The 13,698-nt window shown below is 46.1% G+C and overlaps 1 protein-coding gene across 1 annotated transcript in view; it reads right to left on the reverse strand.

Moving 5' to 3' along the window:
* The window catches only part of Pccb (propionyl-CoA carboxylase subunit beta), a 47,897-nt gene that overhangs the window by 22,218 nt on the left and 11,981 nt on the right, over positions 1 to 13,698 (reverse strand). The window contains exon 6 of the mRNA XM_051140327.1: positions 8,688 to 8,798. Within this exon, the coding sequence (XP_050996284.1) occupies positions 8,688 to 8,798 (111 nt within the window). The remainder of the gene's footprint in view (positions 1 to 8,687; positions 8,799 to 13,698) is intronic.

Raw genomic sequence — 13,698 nt, forward strand, 5'->3', positions numbered from 1 at the left:
CTCTGTGTTCTGGACAAACAATTGGATGAACCAGAGAGAACCAGGTGGGAGACAGCAAAGCGAACAGCACAAGGCTGGCCTGGGAGGGCCAAGTGCTTCAAAGAGCACACTGGGCTGGCCCTAGGCACCAAATGAAGATGAGATCTGAAGCCATCCCTACAATTCACGAAGCAATAAAAACAAAGAGGCTGTGTCAGCCCACGGGGAAGGCTGTTAGATCGCAGGCTCCTGTCAGAAAAAATATCCATCATGGAAAATGATTCTGACGTTTCATACCGCCACAATTTCTAGAATAATTCCCATAGAGGAATCTTCCTGGTGGGCTGAAAGTCACCATTCTGATAGATGGTTTGTGTGGCCTCTGTCACAAACACCAAAAGCACAATGCCCTACAAGTCCATTTTATCAATTTCAAAATATTTGGAAAGCTCTGTAAACAGGCCGGTGCCATCCATTTCCCTGCAGACCACGACCTATAGGCCTGGCAGAAATGAGGATAGTCCAGGTAGGGACCTGAGTCTCTCAATACATCAATCAATCCATAGAAACAACAGGTCCTAAAGAAATGGGAATTTCCCCAGGAATCCTTGCTGGAGAAGGAAAGGGCCTCAGACTAGTGAGTGAGTGAGTGTCAGCGAGTGAGTGAGAGAGAGTGAGAAAGTGAGAGAGAGAGAGAGAGAGAGAGTGTGAGTGAGTGTGTGTGTGTGTGTTTTGGGTGGAGGGGGCTGCCTCCCTGAAAGATTTAAGTTCTAGCCAGCTGTCAGGCCACCTGCAGAGTGAGACTGAGGCCCAGAAAAGCAAGTCTTTGCTGGCTGTGCCACACCTTGACCAGAACTGCTTAGACATGCGCACCCTGGACCCTCGATTTAGACTTTAATCTCACTTCAGGACCTTAAAGACTGACTTGGAGGTTCCCCGGATCTCTTTGTCCCTCTTCCAAATGTGGCTACAGTGAACATCTTTTTCCGCCTTGCACTAATTTGGTTCTTTAAATTCTCTGAGGATGGATGGCAGGACCTGGCTGGGGTAACGGTAACGGCAGGTCAATTACTGTTATGGATTTTTCCTTAACCTGAAAACTCTATGAAAGTGTCTTCTGTGGTGAATTCGATCCAAGTCTTTTATGCTCACTGATCTGACCTAGGAACCCTGTTTTCAGCTGCTGGAGACTTATTTAAGGAAGCTTTACACTGGGGTAGCCTGAGGCTGGACCAGCCAGCAGGAGACTGTGGCCCCTGGTCTGGAGCTGATCCGGCCTGGTGATGCTCTCATATGGGAGCCCACAGACAGCTTTATGTTTCCTATAAGGCTGAAATAAACTTCAGAATAATTTTCTAAAAGTTTTAGATGCATATGTAAAACAAAACCCATTTATACTGAATTATCCCAAAGAATTAATCATGCCTTTAACTTCTAACCATCTTGTGAAATATGTATTTTCTTTTAAAAATAGTTTTTAAATTTACATGTATGTATTTTACATCTAGTCCTAAGGGGATCTGACACTGTCCTTTTAGCCTTATCAACAGGCACTGCACCCACATGGTATAAACACACACACACACACACACACACACACACACACACAGGGGCGCACAGGCAAAACACTCTTACACAATAAAATAAAAATAAATCTTAAAAAAATAATACATAGTAACCATGACAGTGATGCACTGCTCAAAGAACAAGCCGGGACCAGCCATGGAGTCTCGACCCAGCCCCAGAGTCACCTCATCTCCGACAAGGGAACAAAGGCTCAGTTGTAGAGTGCTTAGTACTTAGTACTTAGTACTTGGACCCTGGGTTCCAAAACACACACACACACACACACACACACACACACACACACACACACACAGGAACCAAAAAGAATTAAAATCCCTATCTCAGGGTCACTAGAGCATGAAAGGCCTGGAACACCTGCAGGGAGGGCCAAACTTGCCACCTTCCTTCCCGGCCCACCAGAGATACATGGTCACTAGAAAACCAGATCAAAGGGCCCCTGCCCCGCCCCCTATGGCTTCGCTTCCCTAGCAACAGCCAATTAGCACAAGGCTGAAACCTAACTGGGCAACTCCCCTCAGCAAGGAGGTGACCGAAGGGTATCAAGGAAGTTGGAGCCTTGGGGCCCTTGGCACCTGTTCTGTAGCCTATCACCTTAGGACACTAGGCTCCTTTATGTATCTTTACTTGCCAAACTGGAAGCCCCCTACTTTGGGACCCCTGGGAGGGAAAGGGGACCTATTAAAAAAACAAAACCTACCGAACCAGAGCATAGGGTTACCTCCAGATACCACTGTGCTGGCTAGTCTCGAGTGAACTTGCACTGTAGACCAGGTTAGCCTCGAACTCAGAGATCCATCTGCCTTTGCCTCCGGAGTGCTGGGATTAAAGGTGTGCGCCACAACACCTGGCCCACAGTTTTTTTATTTCAAATTTTATTCTGGATTAATGGTAATCAAAACATTATATGCCAACAGAGAGAACAGCTAGCCCAGAAATAAACCCTCACTATATATCAAATGATCTCTGACAAGGGTGCCCTTTTGCTCTGCCCTGATAGAAGTCATAGCAGGCAAGGAGAAACTCCTCAAAGGATGTTCCTTTGCAATGTCTGTGTCCCTTGGCATGTGACAGTAGCAAGCTGCAGCAGATGGTACCCTACCATCACAGCTCTGATGCAGGCCTCAGGTGACAGAGTGCTTAGCTCGGCAAGCCTTCGGTGCCCACACAGGCTGAGGAGGTCAGGGTTCCTTAGCATTCGGCAGCTGATATTGCAGCCTCTGAACAGACCCAGGAATTGAGAGGCCTCAGCCCCTGCTCTGGGCTCTTCCAGAAAGCAGAATCTGCCCACTGGCCTTATAGCCTTACACTTCTGCACGCTCAGCTCTCTGTCCTCCTTACTTCAATCCCAACTACAAAAGTTGTTCAACTGCCTTTAAGGGCTGAGGATTTTTTTCAGTGTGTGTGTGTGTGTGTGTGTGTGTGTGTGTGTTGTGTTGTGTGTTGTGTGTGTGTGCGCACACACACGCAGGTGTGTGGGACCCTGCTATTAAGGTTGAAGTCTATTATTTCTGGATAGCCTCTGAGTTTGGTATAAAATGACGGACTCCCTTTCTCAGTTGGGTTCCCTCTCCACCTGATCTGGGGAACCCCAGATCTTCTAAGGAGTATCACATAGCCCTCAGGGAGATTACTAGCCCAACCCTTTCCTGATAAGAAACCCATTCAGCAAGGACTTGGGGATTCCTAGAAACACCCACTCTATGTGAATGAGATGTCGTGCTGTCTTGGCTTTAAACCAATGACCTTTAACCATACCTGGAGTTCTTCCCCCACCCATAGGAAAATTAAATACTGCTTTCCCATTCTTATGAACTAACTGCATAAATCAAGTAACCCTGGCTCCCCTAGCCCCAGCGAATCAAACACATTCACCCTCAAAACCCTCCTATTGCCCAAGGTTTATAAGTGCCTGATTTAACATGAAGTAAATGTGCTGCCATCAGCTTTTCGCCATGACCATCTGAGAGTCATTCTGGGAAATGAAGGATTCCTGCTGCTGGACTCCTGGGGCCATAGCTTCCTTGGTCACTGCTGGAGCCTGCCTGAACGCTGTGAGCTTGGTACTGGCCACCAGCAAAGCACTGGGCCTGTCTCACCAGATGTGCTTTCTAGCCCACCAGGCTGGAGTCTCACCAGACCTGTGTTTCAGCTGTGTGCCAACCAGGCATGGGCTTTTGCCTGCCTGCACCCCTGCCATTAATACAGCAACACAACCAAAAGGCTGTAACACTGCGGGGATCACCACAAGCTTTTGGAGCTCCTCAGTTTCCACTGTCTTCTGATACTGTAACATCCAAGAGAAAACTCATTTCCACCTCCCCGGGTGAGACCAGGAACCTTGCCTAGCACATGAGCCTTGCCTGGAGCGGTCTAGCCATTCCTGAGAGAAATGAAACCTTTCATCTCAAGGTTCCTCTGTTCCATCTGGAAACCTACAGCCAAGTTCCAGAACAACGCAGGCTACCACTGGGCACAGAACAACACAACAGGTGCTCACAGAGGCCTGAAGAGGGTGTTGGAGTCCCTGGATCTGGAGCTGCCTGTCCTTAGTACTGGGATGCTAAAACCAGCCAGTGTGGGCATGTGAGTGTGGTCCAACTGAGTGGCTGGCTGACAGTCATTTGCTCAAGGCAGCTGGGATCCTCAGACAATCCAGGTGGGAAATGCTATGCTTTGGTCAAAGCAGAGTAGTGCTAAGAAGCGATCTGGTTATACTCTGTGTTATATCCCCTGGGTGAAGCCACCAGCATGCTATGACAGTAGGTAGCCAAGGATGCCTCTACATCCTGTGTGCTGGGGTTACACACACATCTGCTACTAAGCCCCTCTACACAGTGCTAAGAGTTGAACTCAGGGTTCGTGCATGCCACACAAGCACTGTGTCAATTGAGCGGCACCCCAGCCCCATTAAGAGGCTTTCAGTCAGGGCCCGGAGTGGTGGCGCACGCCTTTAATCCCAGCATTTGGGCAGCAGAGGCCAGATCACTGTGAGTTCAAGGTCAGCCTGGTCTACAAAGTGAGTCCAGGACTACCATGGCTACACAGGGAAACCCTGTCTCGAAAAATCAGAAATAAACAAACAAACAAATAAACGAGGCTTTCATTAGCACAGGAAACAGTGGCACAGTTCTGAACATAGCTGTCAGCACAGGTTCTAAGATCAATGTAGACATAAGGTTATTCTGTCTATTCGAATGCTGATTTCTGTCACCCCCATCTCTGGGTTGCAATCCTGGTTCTAAGAATCTCCATCTCAATGTTTTGTAAACACTGCTCCCCAATTGTCCCCTGATACACCAATAACCCAACTTACAGCCAATCACAGAGCAGGGGAGAGAATAGGGCTGGACTTCCTGCCAGCCAGGGTAAAAGGAGTTAGAGGGGGAAACAGGGGATTCAGGCACTGGAGAAATCGAGGAAACACCAGGAGAGAGGAGCTGGAGCAGCAGGAAAGCTACAAAGTGCAAGTATCTCTGGGGATGCACCCTAGGAGGAAGCCAAGTGAGCTTACAAGGTTAAGAATAGATTAATAACTGCTCAATTCTTGTGCTGTGGAGCCTACTACTAAACAAAAATAAAAGAGTCTCAGTTATTTGTGTGATAGCTGGGTTAAGTAGGAAACTAAGAGAAAAAAACCCAGTTTTATAAAAATAACTGCAACAGATCAACAATTAATAAATGGGACCTCGTGAAACTGAAAAGCTTCTGCGCAACAATGGACACCATTATTTGGACAAAGCAGCAGCCTACGAATAGGAAAAGAGCCTGGTGTGGTGGCGCACACCTTTAATCCCAGCACTCCAGAGGCAGAGAGAGGCAGGCAGATCGCTGTGAGTTCGAGGCCAGCCTGGTCTACAAAGTGAGTCCAGGACAGTCAAGGCTACACAAAGAAACCCTGTCTCGAAAAACCAAAAAAAAAAAAAAAAAAAAAAAAAGAATAGGAAAAGATTTTAGCAACTACACATCTAATAGAGGACTAATATCATATCTATATATGTATATATAAAATCAAAAATTTGGATATCAAGAAAACAACACAATTAAAAAATGGGGTACAGATCTAAACAGAGAATTCTCAACAGACCAAACTCAAACGGCTGAGAAACACTTAAAGAAATGGCCAACACAGCTAGTCATCAGGGGAATGCAAATCAAAACTACTTTGAGATTTCCTCTTACACCCTTCCGAACGGCTAAAATTGAACATACGGATGTCAGCTCCTGCTGATGAGGACGGGGAGTGAGGGTGAGCATCCATGGCTGGTGGGACTGCAAACTTGTACAGCCATCATGGAAATCAGTGTGGTGGTTCCTCAGGAAAACTGGAATCAATCTATGTCAAGATGCAACTATAAGGCTTGAGCACATACTCAAAGGATGGCCATCCCACCACAGAGACACTTGCTCAGCCATGTTCATAGATGTTCTATTCACACGAGCCAGAAATTGGAAACAACCTCAACGTCTGTCAACAAAAGAATGAACTAAAAAAAAAAAAAAGTAGCACATTTATACAATAAAATATTATTCAGCCATTAAAAAATGAAAATGAAATTTGCAGGTAAATGATGGAACTAGAAAAAAAAAAAAAATCCTGAGTGAGGTAACCCAGACCCAGGAAGACAAATTATGTGTTTACTTACAGGTGGATGTCAGCTGCTAAGTCAATGACAACCAAACTACAATCTGCAGAGCCACAGGGGTTGGGATAGAGAACAGGCTGAGGTGGTATCGACAGTTGTCCTGAGGAAAGTGAAATAGAACAGGCGGGGGGGGGGGGGGGGGGTAGGCTGAACAATAGGAGCAAGTGGGGGGGGGGAGAGAAAAGGAGGACCAGGGAGGGAATAAAGGGGGAAACTTCTAAAATTAAGGGCCATTTGAGTGGCCATGTGGAAACCTAAGACAGCAGGAGATTCCCAAAATATGAATATGTGAAGATGATATATTTAAATGGAATCACTAAGTAGCCAGGGAGACAGAGTCTCAACTGGTCTTCTCTTGTCACCAAATGCAGTCTCCAGTACCAGGAATGAGTTACCTCTAATTGAGTTGTCGGCCAAAGGGGTCCCACAGGGAACCCTAAACACCCAGGCTGTTGCCAAGGCTCTATTGCTGAAAACAGCACCTACATAGCTCACTGAACAGAGAGAAGTTGAGCTGGCGCCTGCTTAGAGCCTTCACACCCACAGACCAGTGTTCTTGGCACTAAAAATTACTCTGTATAGTATCTAAAGAGAAACACAAACACCAACCCAGACACAAACCCTTGGATCTATATGGTGTCCTGCCCGCAAGATATGCCAGTGCAATGGTGGCACAAAGCTTGTGGGTGTAACCAGCCAATGCCATATTTGATTTAAGGCTCACTCAACAAGATGGAACCTATACCAGACACTGCTTGAGCGACCAGGAACCTGAGACTAGATAGCCCAGGGACCTAGGGGGAAACCAAATACTGTCCTACTTGAGTAACAAATGTTGGTGTAGTCTAGTACTAAAGGAACATAGCAATAAAATAGCCCCTAGTGATAGTCTCCTATAATTAGTGCCTTGCTCAACCGTCATCAGAGAAGCCTCTTCCTAGAACATGATGGGAACAAACACAGACATCGACAGCCAGACAATCTGTATAGAGTGAGATGACCTTGGAACACTAGGCCTTTAGCAAGGTCCCCATCAAATCTCTCCCACTCAGGGTTCAGGAAATGCTGCCAAAGAGGAAGTGAACAGAGCATAAGAGCCAGAAGACATGGAGGTCAGCGAGGGCCATCCGAGCACAACAGGGCCAATGGACGTATGAACTCACAGAGACTAAGGTACGCATGGGTCTATGTCAGACCTAGAGCAAGAAAAGAGAAGTAAACATATGCCCCACTCTAACTCAGAAGCTATCTCCAATGACAACTATTTACAAATACAAATTTAGTTTCTCTAAGGAAGTCTCAATGGGGCGGGGGGAGTGAGGGGGGAAGAAGCTAGCTTCCTTGTCTCATAAATGTTATGTCAGGGCTTTGTCACATCACCCCCCTTTAACTTTATTTTTTATTTCCCTGCAGGTCTTTGCATATAAATATTATGGCCTCCAGTACTGTGTTTTTATGGAATTACTGAGTGTATAAATGAGTGTATCTCTGTGTCTATATCTGCTTCTTCTGCCTTTTCTTGGCCTCTCTTCTTTGTTTTTTTTTTGTTTTGTCCTACTTCAGATTGTTTAAGGTTTTGGGGGGGGGGGTTGCCTTCCATATACAGGGTTTTTTTGTGTAGCCTTGGCTGTCCCAGACTCACTTTGAAGACCAGGCTGGCCTCGAACTCACAGAGATCCGCCTGCCTCTGCCACCCTCCCGAGTGCTGGGATTACAGGTGTATCACTCTGAATTTGAGGTCAGCCTGGTCTACAAAGTGAGTCCAGGACAGCCAAGGCTATATAGAGAAACACGTCTCGAAAAACCAAAACAAACTAGCAATAATAAATAAATAAATAAAATCACTTAAGAGCCAGGCGGTGGTGGTGCACACCTTTAATCCTAGTACTCAGGAGGCTGAGGCAGGTGGATCTCTGAGTTTGAGGCCACCCTGGTCTACAGAGTGAGTTCCAGGACAGCCAAGGTTACACAGAAAAACTCTGTCTCAAAAAAAGAAAAAAAAAAAAAAGTCACTTCAAATCCTCTCTATTAAATCCAGGTAATATGGTAACATATACTTCTCAAACTGATGCTGGAGATCAGATTTTCCCATTACCATTACAAAAGGGATAGTAAGGCAGCAAACGGGAGAAACATGGCACATCAGGAGCACTTCCCAATGAAACGGCCCACAGCAGACCCTCCCAAGGGAGCCCTAGCCAGCAAATGGCTGTCAGTCTGGACAAAGGACGGGCTCTTCTGATTATGTGAAACCATCTGCAACTCAGATCACAAGTGAAATCTCACGGCGTACACGCACCTTCCACCACCGAACCTCAAACACCATACATCCTGTGCCAAACCTTCCCAGCACTCAGACCTTATCTCTGCTCCACCGAACGCCAATGGGAGCTCAGATGAGGACCTAGATCTGGGTCAGGCATTGTGATCACGGGTGAGACACTCTCGGGGCACCAGACCCGGGCACAGATGTCTTACCTTCACCATGAATGTGAAGTCTGTTAGCGCCGGGGAGTAGACGGCCCCACCGGCGCACGGGCCCATGATCAGAGAAATCTGAGGGATGACTCCAGACGCTGTGACATTCCTCTGCCAACACAGAAAAAAGCAAAGAATCTGGTTACAGAAGTATTCATGAAGTTATCTACGGGAAAATTTTTAAAAAAGAAAAGTTTTGCTTTTGCTTCTACAGAAATCTCTATGCAGCAGGCAAAAGATCTAATCAGGGAAGTGTTTTCTAAAATTATCTGTGCAATTTGTCCCCATAATGGAGGATTGGTTCAGGTGTCAACTTTCTGAAACAAAGAGTGGCCCTTTTTCTGGACAGCAGTTCCTCAAAGTGGCCACCAGGCTGTGAGCTATATAGGTCCCACCACTTTCCCTCAGGGCAGAGCCAGGTGTGCAGAGCCTCCAGGGAGAAGCAGCCTGAACCAGTCCCATTCGTAGCCCTGACCTCTCTGCTGATCTCTGGCACACCCTCCACAGAAGCTCCCAGAAGTTGGAAAACAAGGCCACAGAGGCAAGTGCCACTTACGGGGTCTTTGGCATCGGCTCATCCTCTGACAAGGCTTGGTGGCAGTGGGCGTGGAGAGGGGATGGAGGACACATGACTTCACAAGGTGTTTGTGAGGACAAAGGTGTTATGAAAAGATAAAAACCTCAAACTCAGAACGCAGGTAACTACCCCTTAATGTGATAGTTAGGATAGAAGGGCTGATTTTTGTTTGTTTTTGTTTTTTGAGGCAGGGTTTCTCTGTGTAGCCTTGGCTGTCCTGGACTCACTTTGTACACCAGGCTGGCCTCGAACTCACAGCAATCCGCCTACCCCTGCCTCCTGGAGCACTGGAATTACAGACTTGGGCCACCACATCCAGTGATTTTTTTTTTCTTCATGTTCAAAAAGTTAGCAGTAAATACCATGACAGAGAAAGGCCGAGGAGTAAGGGTAGTTGCTTAGCGGGAGGGGAGAGTTCTGGAGGGGATGTGACAGTTCTGGAGGGGATGTGACTGGACCACTTTGTTCCCAAGGGCAGTGTGGCAGCTGGAACCCAAAAGTTCCAAAAGTGCTTCTGTCGCCCAGCTGTTCTATTCCTGGTGACAGTTGAAAGCTTCGCTCTGAACAGCTAAGAAAAGGTAGGGCAGGCCCCAGCCTGGGCAGTGAGCTCAGCCTCTGTAAACCACGGGCCACAGCTCAGCACAGCACAAAAGCCAGAATAACGGAGAAGCAGGAAGACTGCTAGCTACAGCAGAACCGCGGTTGGAGGTTTTCTTTAAAATCGACTATAAAACTAGAAGGAGAGCGGGGCATGGTGGCGCACACCTTTAATCCCAGCACTCGGGAGGCAGAGGCAGGCGGATTGCTATGAGTTCGAGGCCAGCCTGGTCTACAAAGTGAGTCCAGGATGGCCAAGGCTACACAGAGAAACCCTGTCTCAAAAAAAAACAAAAACAAAAACAAAAAAACCAACCAAAAAAATTAAATAAAATAGATTGTGACGAGAGCTGGTGAAATTGCTCAGTGAGTAGCAGTGCTTGTCATCAGGGCAGACTATAGTGTTCAAGCCTCAGGATCCACATGAGAGACACAAGTCACTCCCAGAGGTGATTCTCTGACCCCCACAAGTACACACACACACACACACACACAATAAATAAATGCACCCGGGTGGTGGTGGTACACACCTTTAATCCCAGCACTTGGAGGCAGGGGCAGGTGGATCTCTATGAGTTCAAGGACAGTGTGGACTACAGAGCAAATTCTAGGACAGCCAGGTGTCTGGAAAAACCATAAATAGACAGACAGATAGATGGTGGATGGAGAGATGATAGATAGATAGATATAATGTAATGATTTTCTTAAAGGAGATTGTATTGAGATGCTTTTTACAACCTGGAAGCAATCACTGAACACTTAAAAAAAAAAAAAAAATCCCAGCACTCTGGGAGGCAGAGGCAGATGTCTCTCTGTGAGTTTGAGGCCAGCTTTGTCTACAAAGTGAGCCCAGCACAGTCAAACCCTGTCTCCAAAAACCAAAGGAAAAAACAAAAACAGTTACAATGGGGTCAGGATTAATACAAGCAAAATACAAGGAAAATATTTATTGTAAGCTAGGTGTGCTGGAATACCCAGAGAGACAAGGCAGGAGGTTAAGGAGTTCAAGGCTCCATAAGACCCTGTCAGGCCTGGGGTTAGGGGAAGAAGGAAGAGGAGGAGAAACAACTACTATTTTGTATGTTTGCTTATTTTTTAATGTTTTTTTTAAATACAGTTTAAAAAATTAGACAAGCATGGTAGAGCATGCCTATAATCCCAGAATTCTGGATACTGAGGCAGAGGATTAGGAATTTTAAGCCAACCTAGGCAATATAACACAGCCTTGTCCTTCCCCCATCCCACAGCACCTGCCCCCCCCCAAAAAAGAAGAGAAAGAAACATGAAGAAATGTTGAGTTACACTGAAAGTACTTAACATAGGAGCTATGGCCTGGGATAGGGTTCTCTTGTTGGTAAAATGGTTCGTTTTTGAGATGGAATCTCATTATGTTGCCCAGGCTAGTTTGTAAGTTATCAAAAAGCCAGGCATAGCAGTGCAGACCTATCAACCAGCACTTGGAAGGCAGAGGGTGCTCAGCTACATAGTGAGTTCGAGGTCAGCCTGGGCTACATGAGATCCTGCCACAAAGGAGGAAAACAAATTTCCACTATTCAACAATAAATTATGGATTATAAAACAAGCGAACAGGTACAGCCATTCATGGGAAAAACAAAAGAATCCGAGGGAAAACAAACCCGTATATTGAAATTATTAGTCATAGCTGCTACAACAGCTATCCTAAATAAGATGGACTAAATTAATAATGATGATGATAATGATAATAGAAAAATAATTCAAGGAAATCAGGAAAACACTGAACAAAATAACAGAACAGAAATTATATATATATATATATATACACACACACACACACACACACACACACACACACAATCAAACAACAGAAATTCACTCACTAGAAGGTTCTGTGGCAGTTTTAATCAGAGAAAACAATGGATGAAGGGACTTGAAGATAAAGCCACCAAAGTTATCTACATTGGTGAAATTAAAGCCTAAGGGGCCAGTGGGAAGCCATCAGGCACCAGTATGCACAGTGCAGGAACCCAGGAGAAACAGAAGGGGTCCAGTCAAATGTCCAACGAAATATGAACCAAAACTCCCCAGATTTGATGAAAGAGATGAATGTTCATCTCTAAGAAGCTCAACAAACCTCAAAGGAAGATGAACTCAAAGACATCCCACTGAGACCCACCACAGTCAAACTGCGGACCTCCAGTGCAGAAAGCAGGCAGGCAGAGCAGCTCCCTGCTCGTGAGGGATCCCAGTGAGACAGTCAGTCAGAGCCCAGAGGCAGCGGGACATGGCTCAAGTACTTGAAGAAAAACCTGTCACAGCCAAGAACCCAACACCCAGCAGAGCCAAGCTTCAGGAGAAGAGTAGAGGGACTTGTTGCCAGGTCTAACGGCCCAGCTTCCACCCCAGCACCCCTCAGGTAGAAAGAGAATTCTCCCACATTTGCCGTCTGACCTCCATGTGTGCATATGTCACATGCGTGCCCCCCCCCCCCACATAACTGTAGAAGTAAAAATAAAAGCTATAAAAGGGGACTGGAGAAACAGCTCAATGGTTAAGAGCACCTGCTGCTCTTCCAGGGAACCTAGGTGCAAACCCAGCATCCAGCTCAAGGTTCACAACTGCTTCTTAGCTCCAGCTCCAGGAGACACAATGCCCTTGGCTGGCCTCCATAGGTACTTGCATACATCACACACACACACACACACACACACACACACACACACACACACACACACAAATTAAATAAAAATTTTAAATTTAAAACTTTTTAAAAGTTATAATAGAAGAATTTAGACACCAAAAATCCATCTACCAAGAGATTAAAAGACTGAATTTAGCTAAGACGGGCATGGTGGCACATGCCTTTAATCCCAGCACTTGGGAGGCAGAGGCAGGCTGATTGATGTGCGTTCAGGACAGCCTGGTCTACAAAGTGAGTCCAAGACCACCACAGCTACACAGAGAATCCCTGTCTTAAAAGAAAAAAGTTACTGCTGGGCATGGTGGCACACGCCTTTAATCCCAGCACTTAGGAGGCAGAGGCAGGTGGATCTCTGTGAGTTCGAAGCTAGCCTGATCTACAGAATGAGTCCAGGACAGCCAGGGTACACAGAGAAACCCTGTCTCAGAAAACCAAAAAAAGTTACCAGAAACTAACAACACAGCAGGAATGAATGGCAAGGTCCTGTGACAAATAGGCAATGCAAGCAATTCATCCATCTCCCCAGATCTCAAAGTCACGAGGCTCAGCTCTGGGAACCCCAACAACTGAGCCCCACAATGTAAACCTGCACCAGCTGAAAGCCTAAAAGCCAGCCACGCTCTAAGATGAGGCCACTTCTCTGGGCCTCTTTTTTTTTTTTTTTTTTTTTATCCCCTGTGTAACACAGTCATGATTTCCAAACCCTGAGCCAACAAGACCTTCCAGGCCTCCCTGTACTGACCAAACAACCACAGAACTGATGTTTCTCATGTTAGGCTAGCCTCAGAATGGAGAAGGAAAGATTAAAAAACATAGGACAAAAGTTGGATAGCTTTTCAAGAACATGCACACACTTAAAATGTACAGAGACTCTCACACACACGAGCACTCCAATAGATCGTGAGAGGCTGTGGCTGGGGACAGAACATTTGTCATTCTGAAGGGATGGGACGGATAGCACTGGGCTGACTAGAAACTGCCCGTCTCCCGTCTCTCCTGTCAGCCTGCCATCCCCATCTCTCTCATAATACATTTCATACGTCAAATAACACAGGTATCTAACACCATGTCCTCCAAACGTTTCTGATGATAACATTTAGAAAGATTTCTTTCTTCTTTGTCTTACTGGTTAAACTTTGTATAAAAATACATAATGT

This window comes from Acomys russatus, chromosome 32 (assembly GCF_903995435.1).
Source record: "Acomys russatus chromosome 32, mAcoRus1.1, whole genome shotgun sequence".
Taxonomy (NCBI): domain Eukaryota; kingdom Metazoa; phylum Chordata; class Mammalia; order Rodentia; family Muridae; genus Acomys; species Acomys russatus.